The sequence below is a fragment of the Lycorma delicatula genome, chromosome 1 (assembly GCF_047948215.1).
Source record: "Lycorma delicatula isolate Av1 chromosome 1, ASM4794821v1, whole genome shotgun sequence".
In the NCBI taxonomy this organism is placed as follows: domain Eukaryota; kingdom Metazoa; phylum Arthropoda; class Insecta; order Hemiptera; family Fulgoridae; genus Lycorma; species Lycorma delicatula.
Window position 1 is genome coordinate 316384203 of NC_134455.1, and position 27196 is coordinate 316411398.

The 27196-nt window shown below is 30.2% G+C and overlaps 1 protein-coding gene across 2 annotated transcripts in view; it reads left to right on the plus strand.

Annotated features, from left to right (window-relative positions):
* Positions 1-1489: 1489 nt before the first annotated feature.
* Positions 1490-27196, plus strand: part of stmA (Protein EFR3 homolog stmA) — a 137375-nt gene continuing 111668 nt past the window's right edge. For both annotated transcript variants that reach the window (XM_075381973.1, XM_075381977.1), the window contains exon 1: positions 1490-1595. In XM_075381973.1, coding sequence (XP_075238088.1) covers positions 1505-1595 — 91 coding nt within the window. In that variant the 5' untranslated portion in view covers positions 1490-1504. The remainder of the gene's footprint in view (positions 1596-27196) is intronic.

A 27196-nucleotide genomic window follows, 5' to 3' on the forward strand; every position in this document is an offset into this window, starting at 1 on the left:
TTTTCTATTTCAAGAATTATTTTTTCGGTTATAAAATTAGTTTTTAGTAGCATTTAAAATTTTCCTTCTTAAGAGAATTTTTATATTTGAAATTTTATTCCGATTTTTCCAGAAATAACAAATAAATTTTCAAACTTTAAATTAATTAAAAATATGCAGTAAAAGTAAGTTGTATAAATATTAAGAGGATATAAATAATTACTTGTATTTGTACGCTAAAATATTTTAACTGATCGAATTTATTGTTATTTTTATCAAATATGAATCAGCAGGAAGTTATATCCGTATTTATTTAGAGTAAAGCAAATGAAATTTATAAAAGATTTATGAAAACAAACTGATAATCCATCACTGTGAACAGATTAATAAAAAACAGAACAAAATTACAGGAAATAAAAGTTAAATTAATGAACTTGCTGCTAGATAATACAAAAATAGTTGTTGAAAACTAACAGAGCAATAACCAAGTAAATAATTTTATAAAGGTACAAGATGGAGAAATCAAACATCATGATCATAACAGCATGATGCAGTAACCGTTAAAACCTAATGTTGCGAATTATTATGAAGGTGCGAACATTTTATCTGTAAGAAATTTCCTAAATTTCTTTCAAAAATATATTTTCTATTAGATACTTTAAATGACTACCAAAAATGTTTAATTGTTTGGATAATTTACTATCGTATTTTGGAAAATAAAAGTTTTAAAACGAAGATTAAAAATATATTTGTAAATAATAAAAATAATTTTTAAACAATAATTAATACTACTTTTTTACTTCTTATCAAATAAAGATTATTTGAATAAAATTATTTTTTTTTGTTTTTGGTTCTTAGTTTTTAACTGCTTTATGTAACATAAAGGAAACGAAATTACAGATTGATTTTCTACGTACTGTTTAATACGAATAAATAAATATTTAATACAAAACGCGTAGAACATTTTTTAAAGCGGATGAATAAAAGCGCTGTTGGAATAGGTCAATATTTCAGTACGCGCCAAAATGTATTCGCGTAATCTAGATGAACGGTATCTAGGTAGGTGGAGTTTTACTCTCCCATTAAAGAGATGCTTTTACTACACATATATATGTAAAAGAAGAGGCTGGGAGAATCCATATAAAGGAATGTGTTAGATTGCATCAAAGTTAATTATTTTTTCTCTATTCTAATATTATACTCCTTCATGTTTAATTCAGTTCAGATATACAGAGCTTATTAGACAAGACATAAATGGATAAAAGAATTTTTATCAGATTACGTATGTAGAAAGAGTGCACTTAATCGATCGGAATGAAACGAAGTCGTATGTTTTTAGAACGGCTGGTCGCGCAAACTCATTTAAGGGTTACTTCGCTTTACGATATGGGGAGGCAGATGCGTAGGTGGCTTCAGTTCATTCCTGCTCTCATGGCGGAAACCACGTGAAGTTATTTTCAATATTTACCCTTAATCTATTAGCTTAAATACGTGACCTTGAACCTTGACCTCGATTAAAAAAACCATGTCACTTGTCAAGTGTTGTTTTGATTCACAACCAGAGGTATCAGAATTCGTTGATGGTGTTCTACAAAAATGTACAAATCCAGGAGGATGTAAGTTAATCCATTTTTTGGCTATTTATCATCCCTCCATTTTTTATTACTTATTTACATTTAGTTGTCGGTATTTATAGAATGATATCTGTTATCATATTTTACATCCCGAAGTTTAACCTTTTCCTTTAAATTTTAATCCAATAATAAAATATATATTTAAAAATCTAATAGACAAATCTTTTTTTAAATATAAAATACTTTTTTATATAATAGTAGATAAAATGAATACTTTAATGATTACTTTAATAATTTGGAATGTTATTTTAGTTTTTACTTTTTCAACATCCTATTATTAATCAAAATTTATACTGAATATTTTAAACGTAATTTTCGCATTTTGAAATTTTTTTCTTTCGTAAAAATTACATAAAATTGTCACTACACCAACCTGTGTCTTTTGTCTAAACCAAAACGAAGTTATTTCCGAGAAATCATGTAAAATATTAAAATTTATAAATAAATTACGCTTGACCAAAAGCCAAAGAAAAGCTTATTTTGTATCCCAGAAAATTTGAATGATAGTTACAAATATTACAATGTAAACTTAAAAAAGTAACCGCATCTTAAAAAATAATAATAATAAATTTAGGGAAAGCAAAAGTAGGGTAGATTGAAAATTGAAAATTAGTTTTATTTTTTAATCGACTGTTTTATATAAACAAAACAATCTCGATTTGTTTAAAGTCACTATGAAAAATAATAATATTCTTTTACAATTGCAACCATTTTTGCGTTACATTTAATGAACGTTGTTAGTAAAGCAATTAACTATTTATTATAACGGGAACAAGTAAAAATTTGTAAAATTAGTTTATATTCAATTTTCCGTCTTAAGTTGTTTACAACATTGGTGTTCAGTTAAAAACATCACAGTGATAATATTTTGAATATAATTTAATTTAGTCTTTATTCCTCTATGATGGTTAAAAATTACTTCTGCTCCGCTAACTAATCATTTATAAAAATTGTAATGAAACGTTTTCGACCGTGATCTGAAAAGAAAACCTTTTTAAAAAAAATGTTTCCATGAAAGCTTTTTTTAGTGTTCATAACTACCGTTCATTTGACATTTAATATTTGACAATTACCGTTATTTATTTATTATCGTTTACTTATTTATGTATACTTTTTTATACTTTTTGCGCATTGTCTATAAATAATGGTTGTTTAGCAATCTAAACAGTCATCTAAGATTAAATTTTAAGTAGAATTTTTATAAATGATTTTTGAGCTAAATCTTACCTCCAAATCTATTTCTATAAAAGTTAATAAAAAATTGTGTCGTTGTAATCTCTTTAATTTTTCTCCAAACATCATTTGCAATCGTAAAAAAAATATTCTACCAAAAGGAAGGAGGAATTCTCGTTTCCCATTCGAGTTAAAAAAGAAAACTTCTTAGAAATATTATTTGAAATTTTATTTTTATCCACTAAATTTAAAAAAAAATTCATTCTAGGGGTATAAATTTAAAAAAATTAAAAATTATCAAAACCTTTCCATTACTTTTTTCTGCACCCTGAGGGAGTAAATGGCAAAAATACATTTATAAACGGAATCATAGTCAGCGTAGCGAAGGTTTCAGTTATCTAAAGTTTACTCTATGAGGTAGAATAAATTCATTCAACAAGTTTCGTTAAAACAGGCTTTTTATTTTTGAGAAATTTCAAACAAACAGAAAAAATGACACAAATCAAAATAATGATCTAATATTATAATAATATTAGATCATGACAATAAATTGAAATAATCTACTTGTACTGCTTCAATTTTATATGTTACTCGGAGATTGCTTGATAAAACTGTAGTTATGTGTACGTAGAATAATATAGACAGCTCTCTTTCCGAAAATTTAAATCGTTCTCATACCTACGGTAAAAACAACAATTTAAAAATGAAAATAAATAAATATCTATCATCTCAAAAAAGTCTATCTTATGAAACTGGAATTAATCTATACATTTTTCTGCTAGTCTATACAGCAATAATTTACAGGTGATTCACTCAGCGACTCAAAATATTATCTTAATAACAAAACATGATGCTGTAAGACACAATAAGCCTTTCCACTCCTCAATAATGCACATCAGGATTAATTTACGTCCTCAAATTAAGTTAAATTTGAATCAAAGGTTAATAAGTTATTTTATTAATTTTTCACACACTTCAAACAGTCAAAATTTATCAAAAATTGAGAAAGAATTTATTTTCTATTATTTGATTTTATTTTTTCAAGTCGTTTTTCATAATGTTTATTTTGGATAAACTCTTAAAAATTCCTACAGTACGAAAAAAATCCTCTTGCAAGCGGCTTAATAAAAACCGGAAAGGATTGCGTAAATATAACGCAAAAAAATTGCTACCGAGCGAAAAAATTCTCTAAAATGCGGAAATAAGCGTTATCTTTTACGTTGTCATTATTAGTTAAAAATAATAATGAAAAATCAAATGCTTTCTTTCAGTTTGTTTTAAACTACGTTTTCCAACTATTTTTTTGAATAGAAGATTACTCTTTAATTTCCGTCTGAAAATATTTTTATTATCAGATAACATGTTACTTATCATTATGCAATAAAAATGTAATACTACTCAATTAATGCAGTAAAAAAATTAAAAATATCATCAATTTGTCTGTATAAACCACGTCATTTATCGTTTACAAATTTTCCACACAAATTATACGTAGAAAACGTACAACGAGAACACCAGAATTGATCTATATAATAAAAAGGAAAATCGAATTGGTGATATTTAATGAAACGTAAGTCTAATTTATACATAACGACAAAAGAAAAATTATATCGTATCGAATCAAAACCTTCTTTTTTTATTGGTCGCTTAAAAATTAAAAAGAAAAGATACAATTTTTATCTCACAATTTAATTTTTTAAATGTTTTCATAAATGAATAACTGTGCAATTTCAGTGAATAAATATTAACACATTTCTTTATAAGGTCTTACTTGTAAGACCTTAAGTAAGCAAATTTACTTGTTTACACAGTTCTCGATTTCTTTCTGTTCTCTGCTAATCTTTTAATACTATCAAATTAATTAGCTGCTATATCCTCTCAGTAATTTGTTTTGTTTACTCCAAACCGGATAACCCCTACAGTTTTTACTCTATTTTAGAAATTTAAAAACATCAACCCTTTAGTAGAAAATTAACTAAAACTGAATGTTACTACTCTGCTGTGGTACAGTAGCAACTAGTCTCTGTGGTAGAGATTTCTTTGCTTTCCAATTGGAAAAGTCTTGATTTAAATCCAGGTTAGAGCAGGCATTCTTTCTCCTTACTAGAAAATTTACTTTTCATCATAAAAAAAAGTAGAGAACAAGTACAGTAGTTGTGAGAATGAAATAAACAGATAAATGTCATGACCAACTGGTCTAATTCTCTTCAAGATTCTGCCAAATTTCCTATGATCTCCTCTGCATACCTCTTCATTTCAAATTTTATCGATCTTTTTTATTTGTTATCTTTTTGTAACATCAAATGTTAATAGCACCCTATTCTTTTCCCCCCTTACTTTTATATTGAATATGTTTTGTTTACATAAATGATTGTACTCCAGAAGAAAGTTTTTTGTATAAATCAGTAATTCTATACTAAAATTTTATAATATGTGTAATAGTAATCAGCAGTTTGATGTGGAAATAAAATATTTTATGTACCTTTTTTATGTCTCATCTTGAGACATTTATGAAACGTACTGTATTTCAGAAAATGCATTTCATCAGACATCAGAATTATTAATATTGCATCCATCACATATTAACACTTAAAGCGCTCAATACTTTTCATTTTTAACATGTGACATCCTCGAAGATTAATAATTCTAATAATCTGATAATAGAACAATGCTCCAAAATATGACATTCTAATATATATTTTCAAGATCACAAGACAGCTATGAAGAGGTATGTGAATTTTTTATTTCCTAATGTGATTTTAATATCATAAATCAATAATATTGATGAAAATAAAAATTCTAATTGATTAAAAACAAATTGTAATTTAAATTATAAGTTGTAATCGTAATTTAAATTCTTTTGACTTTTCTACATTTCTATAATGTGAAATTATATAATTTCAAAAAGTATTTTGTTTCCATTTCTGAAATACATTTGGAGTAATTTAATGCATTTCCCTCAAATGCTGATCAATATAAAGTTAATGAATTACAAATAGAATATACCAGGTAAAAAGAATGGAAATGAATCAAGAATTATTTTTAATATAGCAAAATTTTAATATAAAATAATATTATATATACATATTTTCAAAAATTATAAATTATAACATGAAAAAGAAAGATAATAATTACAAAAAAAGACTAGATAAAAATTATTTAAAATGTGTTGAACTAGAAATATTTATAATGGGCAATGAAATTTTTTTTAAAACTGGAATATAAGTCTTCACTGTTTTAAGTATCCTAAAAAATCTGATATTAGTGATCATCTGTTTGTTAAAATATGTAATTTAAAACGTAAATAAGGAAACATAAATAACGTATGTTTTATCAAAAGGAAAGAAGGTGAATCTGATGAAAGAATTGCATACTATCCAAGAATGGCATGTTTAAAATTTCATGAAATATATATATGAGAAATATTGCATGTAACTAAAGAGAACTGCGTAATGTATAATTATAAGTCAATCTAAAGACTGAGGACAAAAAAAGAATATGAAGTTTGTTAACAAAGACTTCAAATAATTATGAATATTTGACATGCAATCATGCAATTACTTCTTGTTTCCTTTAAGTCTATTACGGATGGAATCCCTTGTTGAAGCAATCTACTACTATACAAAAACCTTAATAATCTATTTTAAAATGAATTAAATTACACTACTATAGTCATTTTAAAAAAAGATACGTTAATTTTGTTTCATTAGAGCAATATTTAATGAGTATTTTTATTTTACAGATTACTTTTTATTTCACACAAGTTTTAAAAAGTATTAACTTTTATGGTCATTACCATTAATAAATGCCAACAGCATTTAGTTAAACTGTACCCAATACTGTTTAATTCTGGTGTGACCTATACCAATAAATTTCCTTAGGAATTATTCTTTAGATTTACAAGAAGCTACTCCTACAACTATCCTGCAATTTGCTTCTTACACTACTTAGTAACTCAAGCGATATTTTATTGGGATCTCAGTTTTTATATTATTGACAAATTTATTTAAGTAAAAATCGCAATCCAATATTTAAACTTTTCTTATTTTAGTTAACTACTATTGAAAACTGTAGCAAAAAACAGTAAAGTTCCCTAACAACTAAACATAATAAGATACAATTAAGTCATTAACTTTAAAATTTTATTTAAACAAATAGTATAAAACAGGAGGCACCCTAGTTTGCTTCTCATTTTATTTTATTGTATTCTCTTGGTTTAACGTCCTGTAAATGTCTGACATTTTTTTATCTTCATTCTTAAATAAATAGAGACATTGAACAAGTATTTCCCACTTTCTTTTTAAAGAATAAACAGCAGATTTTCTTGGTGGCTCAGTCAACCAAAATTATGTAGAAGGACTGTTACCCCTAGATTCTATGGATTCAAAGCCTGGCACATTATGAATAAAGAAAAGACTAACAAGCTTATAATTAGCTGTAAGAAGGAATGATCTAAATAAGTAGATGTAAACAAACATCTGAAATATGTGGTGTACTATCTAAGTGGGAGAAACTACGCTTAAAAAGTGTTAAGAAGATTGAGATTCAGTACTAAAGGCAAGTATCAGTTACTTACAAATAAACTAAATTATCCCTCCCATGATTGATAAGCTGAGGTCTCATTCTATTCAGAATGAAATGGTTATAATTTTAGGTAATACAAAAAAAAAATGAATAAATAACAGCACACAGTTTCTGATAAATGATGATTTTAAAATAAACATGACTAAAATACAGAAAATGGCAGAGAAATGAAAACACAGTATTTTTAAACATATGTATAAAAATAGAAACCTTTTTACATATTTTTATTAAGAAATCCACTTCCAAAGAATTTTCATGAATTTTGGATTGCTCAATACTAAATAATTAATACATTTGCAAGGAAAGTATTACTGGTAATGTTTGATATCTGTAGAGAGCAAATATACTATTTGTATATTTCTGCATTGTATAAAATTGCACTTTATCTAAAAGACATTACACCTAACTCAAAATTCACATTTTTATGGATTGTATACTTTCACCATAACTTCATACAATTCAAAGTCAGTAATATATAACTTAGAATTATTACAATAGATCCGTTTTCACATGCCAGTTAAATAATTACATTTTTTTTTTTAATTGTAGATATATTATAGAATTATTTGAGTGAAATAAGATCTTTCTAAAAATGTTTACGTGATAATGAATTCTATTCTATAGACGAATTCAATTCACCTTAGAACTCAGCTAATTACTTTAATCTTTCTCATTGTGTGTTTTCTTCTGTACATGAAATTAGTCATTAATTTATCAGAAATGCTGGAGTAATATGTAAATATCCTCAATTCTGTTGAGGGTATTTATTTGGGCATAATTTAGTAAATAGCTCTTTCTGCATGGAACAAGAATTGCTTATTAATCCAGTTACTTCAGGCTGATAACACCACAATAAGTTGCCCATGTTCTATTTAGTAGTTTGATAATAGAATTATAAAACCTACCTTCAGGTTGGTAATTTGCAATTGGGTAATAAATTGTAGGCTTTTTGACTATTTAACTCAAATCAACTGAAGCTATTTTCCAAAAAGTGAGTGTAACTAACTAAAGCTTTGTTCTGTAACAACCAACTAAAGGTTTGTTTGTTGCTAATTAGGTTTTGTTTTTGACCAGAATGATTGGTGATGACATTATCTTAAAATGATTTAAAACTAATCACATTTTATTATATAGATCGGTTTGATTTGTCATTACAAAAGTTTACATTTTAAGTTAAAGAAATAATAGTACACATATATAAATTATGTTGATTGCTCAAAATGATAGGAATGAGATTATATTCACTTACATTTTTTTACTGCACTTTTTTTTAGCTGCATAATATCAATTTATAATTTTATAAATTTATTTATTATTATTATATTTTAATGTAATGTAAGTTAAATTGGTCAATTTTTTATGTAATTTTCAGTTCATAGTGACTTCATCATCACATCATCAGCATCAGTAATACTGTAATGTTTAGCAAGTCCATTACACTTTCAAGTCTACTTTTATCATCTACAATTAGTTGCAGTTTATTTTTTTACTGTTCCTCTTCCTTAAAATTATCTTTATCCTTCTTATTTATTTATTTATTTTTATTTGTGTTTTCTTCCACATGTCTGTCTTAAATCATCTTTTTCCAGGAGCATGATTTAATCAATCTTTTTTTTATCTTACCTTAAGTAACTGTTTATTTGTCTTTCATTTTTTCTAGCGTTGGCTTATTTCCACTTTCATCTCCTTACCTTTATTTTTAACTTTCTCCACCTCTTTTAAATTTAGAGAGAAAAACATTGAACATTTAGAATAAGATTATCGGAAAAATTTGTCAACTTAACCCCGGCTGAAGTAAAAGAAGGAAGGATTGATTTTAGTATTGGTTGCATTTCTTTGAAACAGCTTCAAAGATTGCATTAAAAATGTATTTATGCTCTACTTTAAATGTTTGAACATAAAAGTAGACTTAAAAGATTGAAACTGGAAAACTATCAAATCAATATAAACTTTATAAAATGGTTAATCTGAATTGGAATGAAATTAATATAAACAAAAACTAAGTGATATGATGTATCAATATTCCTTATAAATGACATTTTTATTAATTATAACAGGAATTTATTTATTTTCTCTAAATGAATCTGTTTTTTTCATTTTTCATATTTTTCTTCCTTTTATCCAGAACACTCCATCCTCCATCCCTCTACCACTTCTCAACAACAGTACCATGCAGATTAATCCAAACACAGATGTTATTTAATAAAAAGTAACTTTGTTTAAAAAAGTCATACCTGTACAGTTTGTGACTATCTAGTAATTAATATATTCTCCTTTATTCTTAATCACTGACATACTTGATTTTGCATCGATTCAACAAATGTAGGACACATTTTTTTGATTTCTTCATCATGAAGCCATACCAATATTATTGCTTTAATGAGGTCAATTTTTATGGTACAATTCATTTATGAAAGTCATTTTTTGACTATTGCTCAAAGATTTTCAGTTGGGTTAAGTCTGGAGACTTGCCTTGAACAGGAGAACTTTAATGTTTCTTTCTTCAAAAATGTTCTCCACATTTTTGGCAGTATGGAATGACAGCGAATCTTGTTGGAACACTCTGTTGCCTTGTTTAAATTAGTTTTGAAGGCGTGTCATAATTCTTTCCTTCAGAATCTTGATACAGCCATCAGTTTTCAACATACCATTTACTGGAAGTATGAACAAGGGCCTTCAATGTGACAATGTGAAACAACCACAAAATATTTTTTTGAGGGATGTTTAATTGATTGTTGGTTATGAGCCAGTGATGTATTTTGATCTGATGCATTTATAATGTATGGAACCCTTTGCTCACAAACATAAAAATGTGACTCATCAAAAAACATAACAGTTTTCCAGTCTTCTTTGATCCAGATAACATATATTTTGACTCACAAGAGTCTTTTTTTGCACATCCCAGGTGTTAAAAGCTGCCTTTTTTGGTGGCCGACGAGCTTTCTGTAAAATTGCAAGAAGTCAGCATCTAACACTTGTCACATGTAAATCTGTTCCATTGGCTGGTAATTCTCAATTTAAGCAGATAATTTTCGATAAAGTTTACTTTTTCTCACTGAAAATTGATCCTATGTTGGAATACGCATAGCTTTTCTTTAATGGCCACATTTGCCTTTCCTTTGAGGCAAAAAAGAACCAGTTTCTTTAAATTGTTTTAAAATAACATTCACTGTCCCTAGTCCAACACCACACTCAGAAGCTATTTGTCTTTGTATCATACTGGTATGCTCAGAAAAAGAAACAACTTTTGAATGCTTTCTTAGAGTTATTGTCCATTATTGTATGTATATATATATATATATATTCAAGACACACAACAAAAAATACAAAAATATGATTTTGAAATAAAAAATGAAATAAACTTTTACAAAATGCTATTTATAACTAGAAAATTACTAAATAACCAAAGAACAATAACTTCACATTACACAGATAACTTAAAGAATGGGTGTGGTTAAGCAGTGTAGCCACAACATAGAAGTAAACAAATAATTGCCTGTGTTCAGATTAATTTGTATGCTATTGTTGTATAATTCTTTTTATCTATACTCCTACTAATCAATCATATCCTCTACAACGCCTTAATTATCCAATCGTTCTAGTCAATCTTGGATCTCATTCAATTTTTCCTTTGTCTTCAACTTACCTCTTCCCATTTACCTCCTAATGCAACATTTTCAATGCTGTTCTTTGTTTCCTCATTCTCTTAACGTACCCATCTCATCTTATTTTTGTCTTCCCTCCTTATCTTTACCAGAGCTATTTATTCCCTATAACATCCTTCTCTTTTCGTTTTGCCTTTCATGCTTCTAAGAAACTCCTTTCCATAGCTAAATTTCCACCTTTCCTTTTCAACCCAACTCTCTGCACCGTCTGAATTGACAGGCTTATATTTTTTCCCTTCCCCTTTCTAGAACCGCTCTTGGAGTATTACCTCCGTCAGGAGAAGTATACAGCCATCAGATACCAGTATGCAGAGTACCCGCAACCTCATTGTGCAAAGGCAACCCCCACACTGTCAGGGGGCCCTCTAAGTGCTCAGCTGCAGGCCTGTCTGGCTCGACACCCCCCGATGTTGAATTCCCTGTCAAACTTCCTCTAAGGCATATAATCTGTTATTCACTTTCTTAACATAGTCTTCTATAGCCTTCCATTCAAGGGGTCCCCTCATCATAATTCTGAATTAAACATGACTTCTGCATCCAAGGCTTCCAGCATCTCTTGGCATTCATTATCAAATCATGTACGACTAAAATAAACATGTGTAGAGGGGTCTCCTCCTCAGCACACGTGGGGCAAAGGTCAGAGTGATCCAAACAGAATCTGTGCAAGTAAGCTCTATAGCCTCCATGGCCCACCAGGAACTGCGTTAAAGAGTACCTCAGTGAGCCATAAGTCCTTTGCTACCAGCTTCTAATATCTCCAAGCAGTGCGTCCACTGCTCTTTCATCCCCTCGTCCCACCTGCTTTGCCAGATTCTTAATAATTCCTCTTCTATGTCAGCAGAAATTCTCCTCTTATCAGCAGGAGATAGAGGTCCCAATGCCTGAAGTCTCTTCCTTCACTCAATCTGCAGGTCTATAGGTAAAAGACCAGCCAAGACCTCAGCCGCCTCCTTAGAAACTGTGCGATAAGCGCAGATTATCCGTAAACAGTACCTCCACACACAGTATCTCCTGCGTGAAGCCTCCAGTCGTCGTAAATATTTCGCGTACTTAGTGATACTCCCTCACAATTCCGCCCTGTACAACATCGTGGTGTATGCAACTCCCTCCAGCAGTCTACTTCGATACTGGGTCAGGCCACCGCAGTTGGGTAGGAGACCGGCAACCAACTTCATCGTCTTATCTGATTTTGCAGCCGCCTCGATGGCCTGTATTCCAAACCGGAGCCTCGTGTCGACCCAGACCCCGAGGTAATTAATCTAATTAATGTCTAGCTTCGATCCGTCTTCCCTCTTCTCAACTTCGGGCGTCTCTTAGCGAAAGAAATTGCCATCATCTCTGTTTTCGGGGTGGGCAAGTGTGAAGCCCACCCCACCATCCACTCTTTGATGACTTGATAAGCAACGCTTATCTTAACAGTAACCTCGTGAACTGTGTCAACCTTCACCGCCAAAGCGAGGTCATCAGCGTGACCCACTAGAGTCATCCCCTGCGGTAATCCTCTGTATAGATTACGCTCAATTGTTGTTTCACCTTCCAGGTAGCAAACAAGCCTACGTCCAGTTAGATGATTTGATCATCCGTCGGAGTACAGCGGAATTTCGCACTCCACTAATGACACCATTATTGCGACGTGAGAAATTCAGTTGAATGCATTTCTCACGTCAAGGGGGATGAGCAGGTACATCGCCCTTCGGCTGCTTCTCGCAGCTCTCTTAACAACCTGGCACACAGCGCCCATCGCATCAGTGGCGGACCTTCCCTTCCAGAAACCGTATTGGAGAGTCCGCCCACCCTCTCCACCACCAACTGGCATGGCGTACTTCTTGTGTAATACTTATTTACACTTTATAAGCAATTTCTTATTCCATAATAGTCTTCTTAATCTCGTGAGAAAAATTTATTTCTCTCCATTTCTTCCTACTTTCCACCAATCTTCCTATCTCTTGTCAATTTTCTAATTACATATTTGAAACTTTTTACCAATTTAAGACTAATTTTTTCTCATCATCATAGAGCTCTTCCTCTTAAATTAGATCTTAAAATCTTCTATTCCTTCAGCTTCTTCCAGTATTCGGTCTTTCATCTTCCTCTCTCTTATGTATTTATTATGTAACGAAAATGTAAGCATATGAAACCAAAACTCTTCAGGTTCATTGTTTGAAGAAATAACTGACTCTCCAGTTTTAGAATATACTTTCAATTCTTCATAAATCATTTCACAAAACCAGGTTTATGTTAATATAAATTTAAAAATCTGATGTGGACACTACATGACTTCCTTGTACGCCTGTTAAATTACATATACACATTTTTTTTTAAATGAAAAGTACATAAAATTTTATTTCACTAACAACTTCTGATTTTTTCATTTTTTTTATTGTTATTATTGAATTATTATTTATAATATTTTTTTTTTTACAATCAGAGGTTAATAATTATTAATAAATCAGTATATTTAAATTTAAAAAAAAAGGAAATGAAGACGGATTCGAACTAATTTGCCTTCACCTTGAAAGATCCAAATATTTCATTAATTCAAATTTTATTTGGCTATAACTCTGGAACCAATGAAAATAAGTACCACTTATGATAAATTGTTGAAAAGCTCTCAATGAGAGCTTATTACTGCAGTTAAGAAAAAGTTTATTTTTCGACATCACAATACTTCCTTTACTTCGTACAAGGAAGTAATAAGTGAAATTTTGCTGAATTATTATATTTATGTATTTCATTTGATCTAAAATATGTATTTAAAAGTTAATATATAAATACAAATTGATTAAAATTTTCTCTCATTTTTCATCCTGTTCAACTTGTCTTAATTCATTAAAAATATGTTGAATACAGATTCTTGAAAAAATTTAAGATAATTACATACAGTAATCCTACAAGTCTACTTGAATATGATTAAAGATTTTTATACATCTTTTGTGATATTTATAAAGGTAAGATACAGTTCCATAGAAATTAGTTGTTTTTTTTTTAAATAAATAAACTTCTTTTTTTTAAGAATTTTGCCAATCTTTTATGAATGTTTACTGTTCTATGACCGGTAATATTATATAATTTTTTTTTGTACTTTATAACAAGTAAGTGTGAATTTATAGCCATTAGTGTATGCTAGATATTTTATTATGTAATTTTTTCAGTATAGCTCTCAGCTGAAAATATATTTATGGAGCATCCATGAAATATGTCAGAAAGGTGTATTAATGTGTGGATAAATGTGTCAATTGTGTTTAAATTTATGCTTCTTTTTTGCACTGGATATGGTGTAGTTGATGAAAAAAATGTACATAATCGTAGTTTAATGATGAAATAACATCTTGTTAAAAAACCATATGAATTCAAATCTAGTTAAATAACTTTAAGATGTTAACAACTGTGTAAATACCCACTTGGTAAAGCAGATGGGTTCTACCAAGACTGGTATATTTGATCCCTGAATGATATTAAATACAATCACTGACAGATGGTATTACATTTTTTGTGAAAAAATGATACTGGTAATAATCAGTATCAGTAAATCAATTCATTATTTGTTCAAGAAAGATGATTTTTTTTAAACATATTTTAATATATTATCAACAGCTGAAATCTCTAACTACATACTGCTATGAAAGGTTCTTGAATTTATTCTCTTTCTTTATTTGTTAATTTTCTTTATTAATTAAAATATGAATACTTAAAATATAAGGGACCATAACCAAAAACAAAGACCATATTAGGATCTTTTAGATTGTCACATACTAGCCTTAAATTTGGATATTTTATCTCTTATGAATAATGAAATAAATCTTTCAAGTTGCCAAAATTGTTAATAAACAACGTATATTAATTAGCAACATTTCTTTTATAACTAATTTACAATTAAATAAGATCAGTAGGTAAATTAAAAATTTTAATTGAACAGGTTTCTTGTTAATTGCTAACTTGATTTTGAAAAAATACTAATGTTTAGATTCACATTTTCCTATTCACTCATATGTGTAAAAATGTTAAATGTGAAATATTTCATTCATAATACAAGACAAAGAACATAATTTTTTTTTGTTAATTTTATTTTATGAAATACACATAAATTAAAATAAACTTAATAAAAGAAAATAAACAAATATATTATTTAAATATGTTTATTTTATATGTAATTAGCTATATGTTTATTTTCATTTGTTATGATGGATGTAAATCACATATATAAAAACAGAGTATTTATAAAAACTTTCAAGAATTCAGGGGATGGTTCCCCACATTGAAATAAAAACTTTATTTGTCTGGAAACGCTTAGTTTACAGGCTACACGCCATTTTGTATATTTTAACATAAAAATTTATTTCTGAAAAATGGTTAATCATACTATGGAGCTGAAATTTCATATACTGCTTGGGTATCTAGAGGTTAACTCATCAGGTTTTCTAGTGGTGAATTGGCCATTGTAAATCAGCATTCAAAATCGAGAGTTGTAAGCTTGAAATCCTATTAAACGCATTACTTTTATATGGATTTGAATACTAGATTGTGAATACCGGTGTTCTTTGGTGGTCGGGTTTGGATTAACCACACATCTCACGAGTGGTCGACCTGAAACTGTACAAGACAGTTTCGGAACCACCATCTTCGTCATGGTGGTTCCAGAGACTAAACAGAAAAAGAAAGAATGGTATTACCTATATAAAGAGGTTTACCTATATAAAAATAATGAACCTGATCTCTTAATCCATTTCAAAATGGCGGCAATGTATAAGTTTGAATTGTTAATATCTTTGCGACTTCTGCTTTGTTTAAATGTTATATTATTGCAAAAAATATGTTCAGCATTTTATGACAAAAAAAATGAAAACCATATTTATTCAAATCCATTCATAATAACAAAGTTATGGCAAAAATTCTTTAAGTGAGTCACTCTAGATTAAAAAATCGGTTTTATTTCCTCCTGAATAAAATTAAATAACTCGACACATCTCAACTGAATTTTATTAATTTTATGTAATATTTTTATAACAATTTAATAATACTGAAAATATTACAATAAAATAAAATATTATTTAAATCATGAAAATACTGTAATTAATAATATTAATTAAAAAATAATTTTCTTGGAAATAATGAAATAAATCTTTAGGGCGCTTAACAGGTGAGGCATACTTACAGTCTCTTCGAGAACAATTACAGCCATTATTTGATGTTCCTCTTGCAACACGATGCCGAGTGTACATCCAGCTCGACGGCGAGTCGCTACATTTCTCTCGTATTGTTTCCGCCTACTTAAATCAGTTAACTCCCAGATAAATGGATTGGTCAAGGCGGTTCACAGTCCTGGCCATCCAGATGACCAGATCTTATGCCGATGGATTTTTATGTATGGGGTTGGATGAAGTGTAAAGTTTATAAGTTGAAAGTAAATACCCGAGAGGAGTTACTTGCCGGTATTACTGATGCTTTTGCGCTGTTAAAGAACAGCCCCGATGAACTAAAAACAGCAACACGAGCAATCCACAAACATGCTGCAAAGTAAATTGTAGTAAATGGAAATATTTTCAAAAATTTATTGTAAATTTTATTAATTTTTTACGTTAAAAATATTTTCAAGTTAAATTTAGATTTGTATTGCTCTAAATAAAAGTATTATTTAACTGTTATTCACTCCCTGTTTACTTATTTATATTATTCTGTTTAAAATTAAATTTCAAACAAGTTTTATTAAAGAGTTTTATCTGTTTATTATCAATTCAACAAAGTTTATTTACAAGTCAAATATAAAAATGTGCATTTTTGATTCCGGTTTTTAGCGTTTTTCGCAGGTTTTTCTAAAAAACTTCAGAAGTTACAGCTTCTTTCGGACTAATTTTTTTCAGTTTATCAAATTTAATTTCATACGAAACCATCAAATTAGCTTACATTTTTGCATCCCAAGAATTTCTGTATGGCTTCATTTCACTGGAGGAGATGAAATCTGGGCAAAATTTTTTGCCAGGCGTAACTCGTTAACGAAGCGTTTCCAGACCTATGTTTATATGTACTTTTTTTATGTTCACGACTAGAATGAGCTGACAAAGTATCTCCATATCGTGGTAAATTTCTCACTCACTCACTCACTCCATCACTCACTCACTCCATCACACACTCACTCCATCACACACTCACTCACTCCATCACTCACTCACTCCCTCACTCCATCACTCACTCCCTCACTCCATCACTCACTCCCTCCCTCCCACCCTCCATCACTCTCCCTCCCTCACTCTCTCACTCTCTCTCTCTCTCTCCCTCCCACCCTCTCTCTCTCTCTCTCTCTCTCTCTCTCTCTCTCTCTCTCTCTCTCTCTCTCTCTCTCTCTCTCTCTCTCTCTCTGTGTGTGTGTGTGTGTGTGTGTGTGTGTGTGTGTGTGTGTGTGTGTGTGTGTGTGTGTGTGTTATCCCACAAGATTTAATAAGTGTTAAATTAAATCCTTTTGAGGCATAATGCTATTTACTTATTTATATATCCAAATAGAAACACCACCATACTTTTTTTCTACAAGATATGAATATTTTGGCACTTGAAAATTGACCAGCTGTAAATGTTCTGAAATTCTAACCCAGAATCTTCCATTGTTATCTGTATATATATAGGTAGTGTTATTACTTTCTTGATACAAAATTTTTTAACCTAAATTTAAATCTAGAGACCTCAAAATATCAGGAAATATAAAAACTGAAATGGATCATATTTTTAACAAAGAGCAGTAATTTATACGCACGATGTATAGACATCATTGTATAATTTAGTATCAGCAAAATGAAGACCAGTTCCAAAATGATTAAACCAGTTCTCAAACTAAATTTGACAACATAATTCAAAATTTATTTATTTTTCAAATATTGATTTGTAGTTCAAATCAAACATGAACCAACTTGACCCATGCTTCTCATCAATGACTTTTAGAATTTATTTATTTATCTGTTACAGTGGCCATGAACACAACACTCACAGGTATAAGATTTCATAATTTCATTTATTTTTTTTTAAAGGTCTTATGATTAAATTAATAAATAATACATCATAACTAGAGACCGGATTATATGCAACATAAAATGCAAAAAAAAAGTGTGTTATTATTTAAAGTGTCAAAATATGCAACTTTAAATAATAAAAAAAAAAAATAGTAATTTTTAGTTTTTTTATTTCAAAATCAGTATACAGTTAGTAAGTAGTTGAATAACATATCGATAAATTCGATAATTAGCAATTATTTAACATTTTGTTACTTTTATAAACGTAAACAATCAGGTAATGTTGCAAATGTTCGGTAGTCGGATTGTGTCTTCGATCAGTCAAAATATTTTTATAAGTGGAAAAGGATCGTTTCACATCCACTGAGGTAACTGGGCGGTATTTGAATTTGGGATCTATTTTAGCACTTATTGTTTCTGCCAAAAGTTCACCCCTCCCATTACTAAAACTATCAATTTGACAAAAAGGTTCTAAGTCTGGGTTATTGATCAAAATGTTTTCAAATTTTTCTTTAAGATTACATGGGAATACCTCTGGCACTGTGGAGTTCATTTGGCAGATTTTATTAATTAACTAAATAAATTCAGTCAAGGGACAAACCTTGAGTTTCAAGCTCTTTAATACTCGCAGGTATGTGGGAAAATGAGTGTTAATCACAGCTACGTTTTTTATACTAGAATCGTTAAATGCTTCCTTGGGCTGACAAACTCCCATAGTCTCTGCACTGTTAAAGTCAATTACTACACCTTTGATGGCCTCGAAATGTTCATTGTAAAACAGCAGAGCTTCAATCCACGTTCCCTATCGATCGGGAGGTAAAGAAACATTTGGCAGTTTTTCTTTATAGGCCTCATTGCGAGCAGGTGTCTTAAAAAACACTTTCTTTGTTGATGAAACCAGTTTATTTACATTACCAAACGTGGATCGTACTTCTTCAGCGAGTCGATGTACTCCGTGAGCAAACCCCCCTCACATGAATCAAATTCGGATAAAATACTTGGAGAGATTTGGCTGCCTTGATCATATAGGGATCAGCATCTGAGGAGTTTCAGGAAATATTTTTTTAATACCCTCATTCATGAATCTGGCGATCGTAGAATGATTTGTCTTTTCAAGGTGTTTGCAGGCCACCAAATAGGAAGAAGAGGACTGTAGTTTTAATGCACCGACAATTAAATTCGCGATGTAACTGCCACAAGTGTCGGTAGTTTTATCAGCTGAAATGCAAATAATGCTATCCTTGAGTTCATTGCGTATTTCTTCCAGAACATGCAGGTAAATTGTTGGTATGTAATTTTTGCGCAATGTTGATTCATCTGGTATATTTTGATTCAAGCAATATTTGCGCAAAAAATCTTTGAAGGCAGGATTTGTAAGTTTGTGAAAAGGAATATTACTTGTAAGCACGCTTTACATAAATCCATGCTAAAATAGTTTTTTTGTTTACCTTTAGAAGTGAAATCACTGCTACCTGCCCCTTTTACAAGTTGTTGTCGTGGGCCTTTCTTTTACAATCCTGCAATATTAAGACTTGTCTTGACATGCTGGTCTATTTGAAACTTTTTTGTGCAAGAAATATTTTTTTTTCGCAAACTCGACAATATAAAACATTTCCGTCGTATGTAAATATTTCATGATAGTCGGCTATCCACGAAACACTTTTTTTCGGAACTCATGGTGCACATTAAACTTTACACAAACAAAAACTTAACTGATGAATGAACGCGTCAACAATACAATGCGTAATTTAATTGTCCAGTAGGAGGAGTGCTGCAGTAGGCATGCGCGACGCAGAACGGTATCGTCTGTCCTTGTCTCGCGTGAATTTGTGTTTTACTTGGCATCACAATAATATTATCCCACCAAAACAATAGACGCGCGGCTGCAAATTTCGCTGTAAGAACCTTGCGGCTAATAGGTTTGGCCGGCTACAACGTGAGACTTCATTTTTTTCGGTAGGTACCCTACCGAAAAATATTGTAAATATAGCGAAAATATGCATCCTCACTAAATTTTAACTAAAATATGCGATAACCGGTGAGAATGGGACTAATATGCAAATGCTTACAATCCGGTTTCTAATCATAAGATAACCTAATTCTGAATTTTATGTAGTTTTCATTCTATTGATTGTTTACTTCAGTATTAAATAATAAATGGAAGATGATAAAAATGTCAGAACATTACAAAGGAGTATTGTGATTTAAAATGGATTAAAAGTGTCTTATAATAATAAGAAAAATATAAAAATGAATAATCAAAATTTATCATTTAATAAAGCATCATAAATAAATTATTCATTAAAAAATCTGTCTCGGTTATTAAATAATTTTTAATGTAATTAAATTCCACAATCAATAAATAAATATTCGTGTAGCTGTCACTCTTGATTCCAAAAAAATTTCTGTTTAGTTGTTATTCATCATTCACTATCAGTGACCACACTATTATATGATTAGCAAACATACTTCAGTAATGTGATGTTGAAATGAGTAGCTTCTCTGCCTCTATTGACCTTTATACTAAAGTAGCATTTCTGCCTTTCATCTGGTAGATTCTGGGTTTGAATCCTGATGAGGTTTGGCATCATTTTACATGCTACAAAAATGTCTCATTTTGATGTCACATGAAAACCATAAAGAAAGATGTAGGATAGTTGTTATTGGGTGTAGGGCTGAAATTACCTGAGAGAAAATAATTAAATAATGCATTCAGGCCAAGTTATGATATAATAAAAATTATTTTTGATGTATGTGTTTTAATTGTTGTAACTATAACGGTTCTAGGCAACCTGACTTGAATCAAAAATCACTCCCAAAAATGATATACATATTTCCAAGAATAACAAAACATTTTTCATTAAAACTACAATGAACATTAATCTCAAAGAAATCAATTCTGACTCATGCTTCTTATACCTTAAGTGAATTACATACAACATAATCATTACAAAGCCTGGGGCAGATATTGAAAAAAAAAATGTATTCTTTTAACATATCCTTTAAATACTTCTGCTGCTACTTTTACATGAGAAGTAAGCTTGAATCATTTGAAACAAGATTTAATTTTATCTTAAACGTTAGGTTACAGAAATTCCCATCTTTAACTAACTTCAGTAAAAGGTAGAGTTTAGAATTTTACCAGTACTTTTTTTTCATATATTCAAACCCTACTCTTTAATAAATCAACTAACTTGACAATTGTTTTTTTAATTTTGTAGACAAACCTCCTCCAGTCATCCTGTTGTAGCTTTTCACAGACAACGTAATTGAGATGTTTATAAATAATTAATTAAATTGTGTACACAGACAATTCAAAGATACCTTTAATTTTTTATTGTCATTGTCAGTATTGGAGTACTGAAGTGTTTCGACATATAATCTTTAAACAGAAAATACTGCATATTCCCATACTTCAAAGAGTCTTACCTCATCATAAGTAGCACAATCTGTTAACATTTTTTTCTCTACACACTTTTCTTATTTAAAAATGCAGATTTTTTTCCACCTTTGTCTTTCAAACACTTATTTTTAATGCAAAGTTGTATGTAACCCTATTCATATTTTAAATAAAATTAAAAAATGAAAGTTTTATTTAAAAAATAAAACCAGCTTCTGAACAACTGTATAAAGTAAAAAATAATACAGTTTCAATTCTTTTTTAAATTTTGAACATAAGAAGTGTTCAAACTAAGAATTTAGTAGTTAGTAATTGTTTTAACTTGTATCAACTTTTAAAGTTAAAATTTTAAGAGTTTACCTGAATTTTTTTTTGCAACAGTTTCTTTCTAAATTATATGTGTTTCTGTTGGTGCTTCTCTGTAGATTCTTAGTGACTGCTAATGTAATTTTTAGATTTTAAATACTGTGTTTCAGATTTTCCTTAATGATTTTAATCACTTCATAAGAAAACACATATTTAAAAGGTGTTAAATGGATCAGTTAACCATTTTCAGTACTCAGAATGGTTGTTATTAATATTGGAAGATGTTACAACAATTTTGCCAAATCATTAAGTTAACATCCTTAATATCTACAATTTTTCCTTCAAACATTGAATACTACTGATCAGATGTTGTTGCGTCATGTTATAATTATATTCCCCCACCCTAACAAATCATTTCAAATGAAAATGTTTCATGTAAGTATATTACAACATAGAAACAAATAAAGAAACTTACTGATACAAAATAAATGGCAAATCAAAAATTACTAGAACTTTGTAACTCTAATTTTCTACAAGCTAACTAGCCTATTTAAAATTTGATTGGGTAAGAATGGCTGAACCTGAGCCATGTAAATAAGTTATGAAATGATTTTAATATTGTATTAAAAAAAGGCACAAATCAATTAAATTTAAGTGATGTTCTCAGTTCTTATTTTAATTTAAATTATTAACAAACATTACAGAGAATGTAAAATGAGCACAATTTTTGTTTTTAATCAACTTATTTTAAAAATTTTACAAGTTAATAAAATAATAATAAAATATCCTGGACCAAACCCAACCCCACATTTGTGCAATACCATCTTCGCATAGGTCCATGGCAGGCAACAACACAATATTTTGTTACTTTCACTTATGTCAGCCATCGGGGAAATAGTTTTACTCAGGTGCTCCCCTGGAGCACCTGAGTAAATCGAAGCCCTGGTATCGAAGCCCTTATTGCTACGTGTGAGACTTGGGATATTGGTATAGTGGATCAGGCACTACCTAATACCCCGGGCCAGGTAAAATTTGTGGGAGATGGCTGACTGGAAACCCAGATAGGATCAATGATCCAAGGTGTGCCCAACCATCTCTTCAGCTGCACGTTATAACATATTGATTGGCAAAACTATGGGTTAGGAAACATTCTACTTCCATGGCAGAGAGTCCACATAAAAACCCTTGTCGGAGAGCCTTTGTCCTTGCAAGCAAAAAAGAGAAAGAGCTTCGAGTTTCGTGAAAGAGAAGAAAGATCGTACTAAGTTTTGAGCAAAAGGTATTGAAGCGATGTCAGAATATTTGTTGATTAAGAAAATTGAACGGAATTTTTCCAAGATCAGTTCTTTTATGATCGCCCGAGGGATCACAGAAGCAGCAGGAGGACCTTAATAGGTCCTCCTGCTGCTTCTGTGTTGCTGTGCAACATAGAAGCAGGATTATGGGATTATTTGTTGAGACAGGACTCATTGATGTTGAGTTTGTACCACATGGTACATTAATACTTTCAAAGGAGTAGCTGTATGCAGGGATTTGTTGAACTGCAAAGAAGATGGAATTGTAGATGAACTCTATTGCTGAAGAGAAGGGGAGTTGAGGTTGCTGCATGTTGACAACTGAATACATGATGAAACGGAGAAGTTGTACCCTCCATGTCGCACGTCTTGACGTTTAACAAACCTAAGTGTCCTGTAAGAATAAAGGTTGGATTTCATAAGTTGGAGTTCATCCATTCATCCCGATACCATTGCGGTGTTTTGGATGTCAGAAATTCAGACACACAGCAGTGAGATGCATGAGAAAACAAATTTTCTCTTACAGCGACCTGTTGCACTCATTTGATCCATGCAGGGATCCACAGATTTGTGTTAATTGTAATGGACGTCGCACTGCAAGGTCATGAAACTGTCTGAAATAAAAGGACAAAATAACGATACAAGAAGTAAAGACCATTAAGGTCAGCTACTTTGAAGCAAGGAAAATTGTACTTAGCAGAACGCCAAAGGCCAAATCATATGCACAGGTTGCTGCTGTTTCTTTAAACCAAAGGATGTCATATCAGAACTGAAGTTAGCCTTATCAAACTTAGTAGAACAGATCATTGATCAAAAGATGAAGAATCAAACAAATAGGGATAGCAGTCCAAAGCCATAAAGGATAAAATCAGACATGATTAAACAAAAGAGTACTTCTCCAACAAGGAATGAGCTTTCAACTAGTTCAAAGACAAAGGAAATGGAATGAAAATGCAAAAGAAACCTGAAGCCAAAGTGAAAATTGGAAAAATCTTCGTTCAGGGAAATGAGAAAAAAGAAATTAAAATCTAGAAAATGAAGATGTAGGACAGCATACAATGGAGCTCTGAAAGTTCAGAGGCCTTTAAGTGAGTGGGCAAGCATTTCAGCCACACCACACACTGTAGCAGGGAGTACATCGAGTCTCGACTCTGATCCAATACTGACCACACCGTTTGAGTTGCTATCATCTGATGCCGGCAGCAAGACATCCTCTGTAATTTACTGCAGAAAATTAAAAGAATTCATCTCCAAGGCATCAGAATCTTCTGAATTCGACATTGAGGCTTTCAGGAAGATGGAAGAATGAAGAAGCAATAAAGATGGCCTTTGGGTAAACCTAGGCAATAGAATTAAAGAATGAGATGGTTTATGTGAGCTTTTAGGAATTTTTTATTGAAAATATGAGTTTTTAATATTTGTATGAAATTGCAGCACTTTAAAATTTCGACATTTTGTTGGAAATGGTTTATGTATTTTAACTGTTTTTAACAAGATTTGAATTGTTTTTAATGTGTTATTTTTAAGTGGCAAGGGCCCTTTACACCCTTGTCATTTTGCTTTCTTTTGGAGTTTTGATACCGCTTGACAAGTCTACTTTTGGATGATCTGTTATAACAAGACTAGTCTATTGACTATGTCACTAGTGATTTTAACAGGGAGGGAAAGAAATATTTTCTTTTTTCTTAATTTTTTTGAATGTGGAAAGAGGCTAATAACTGTTGTCCCTAAAATGTTAAAAATAATAATAATAATAATTATGTATTACACCAAAATGTAACATTATAAATAAGATATTTTGGCCTTTTTTTATAACCTTTTAAACACATGTATACATTCTTACTAGGATTTTAAATTATAATGATGTATAAAATAATTCCAGAAATATTGTTTTATATGATTACTTTCAAATCAACATTTATTTATTAATTAAATTAAACAGAATGAACAAAATTCCACTGTAATAGAGCAACTGCAAGCTAATAAGAATCTAAAATGTTTAATAATTATAGTGTGTTAGAATTACATTAGCATGAAGATTGATCTGAACACAGATGTTATTTAATAAAAATTAACTTTGTTAAGAAAACATCATATCTGTACAATTTGTGAAATCTAGTAATTAATATGTTTTCCTTTATTATTAATCACTTCACATACATGATCTGCTATCAACTCAACAAGTGAAGGACGCATTTTTTTTTATTTCTTCATCAAAAAAATATACCAATACTATTTGTTAACAATACTGATATTATTGCTTTAACGAGATCAATTTTTTTGGTACATTTCATTTATGAAAGTCATTTTTTGGCTATTGCCCAAATATTTTTAATTGGGTTTAAGTCTGGGGAGTTACCTTGACACAGGAGCCCTTTAATGTTTATTTCAGCAAAACGTTTTTCCACATTTTTGGCAATATGGCATGGCACCAAATCTTGTTGGAATACACTGTTGCATTGTTTAATTTTTTTTGAAGTTGTGTCATAATCTTTTCATTCAGAATGTTGATATAAACATCAATTTTCAACATACTATCTACTGGAAGTAATGAACAAGGAACTTCATATGTGAAACAACCAAACATTTTTTTTTGGGGGGGATATTTAATTAATTGTTGATTATGAGCCAGTGATGCATTTTGATCTGATCATTGGTCCAGTTAGCAAGTGCTTTGGCCCACAAGAGTCTTTTTTTGTATATTCTAGATATTAAAAGCTGCTTTTGAGGTGGCTGACGAGTTTTCCATAACATTTCAAGAAGCCGGCATCTAGTAGTTGTCACATGTAAATCAGTTCCACTGGCTGGTAATTCTCAATTTATGCAGATAATTTTGGTAAAGTTTACTTTTTCTCACTAAAAACTGATTCTGTGTTGGAATAGTTTTTCTTTTACAGCCATATATGCCTTTCCTTTGACGCAAAAAAGAACCAGTTTTTTAAATTGTTTTAAAATAACATTCACTGTCCCTAGTCCAACACCACACTCAGAAGCTATTTGTCTTTTTATCATACTGGTATGCTCAGAAAAAGAAACAATTTTTGAATGCTTTCTTTGTTATGTCCATTATTATACATATATTGAAGACACAGAGAACAAAAAACACAAAAATATGATTTTGAAATAAAAAGTTGAATAAACTTTCACAAAATACTATTTTTAACAAGAAAATTGCTAAATAACCAAAGAACCATAACTTAAATAATGGGTGTGGTTAAGCAGTATACCCACACACAGAAATTAACAAACAATTCCCTATGTTCAGATTAATTTGCATGCTACTGCATAATGAAATGCAATGATTAATTATTATATTAAAAACAAAATGGAACAAAATTCTACTCCTGTAGTACTGCTTTATTTATAATTATATGACATTATTTCAGAGTCATTATCATTCTTTTAGGAGTTTAATTGAAAAGGAAGAGTAATTTTGCTCATCAAAAAGAATATTACACAAATAACATTGGTTTAAAAAAGTAATCTTTTTTATATTAAATGCATTTAATAAAGTCTATCTTACAGTATTTTAGTGCTGATTTCAAGTCTGCAAACAAAACTGAATGTAGGGCAGTGTGTTTTTAGTAACAGATTTTTTTTTTAAATTATTTTTTTATTGTTCAATATTATTTTGCCTAATATCTACTTTTCTTTTCTTTTGTACTCAGCCTCTGGAATATACTTTTCAATCTCCAGCAATAATCAACAAACATATTTGGGCCCATTTTTTCTTGGTAGTGTACTTCTATCACTGATATATCCTGGTGAAAGCGTTCACCATGCTCTTGTGTATTTTTACTGACATATTGCATTGCAGTCTTTTATAGTTTTCAAGAGGTTCACTCATCAATTCTACATTCTTCTCAGCCTTCATTTTTTCCAGGAATGACTTAACAATATTTTGAAATGATACTCATCCTACTTTCTTTTTTCTGTCAGACGTCTCTCAAATTCCGAATCCTTCATTAAATTATGTATTTGCAGCCCATCAAATATTTATTCCTTGTTTTTTGCCTCACTTATACTGGGAAAGTTGCTCTTAAGGTATAAGGAACACTGGAATTCAGATCCATTGCTTTGGTAAAACTTTTCATCAAACTTAGTTTTATGCATAGTGGTGGAAAATACATATTCTTCAAATTCACAAGAGCTTGACAAATAAGAT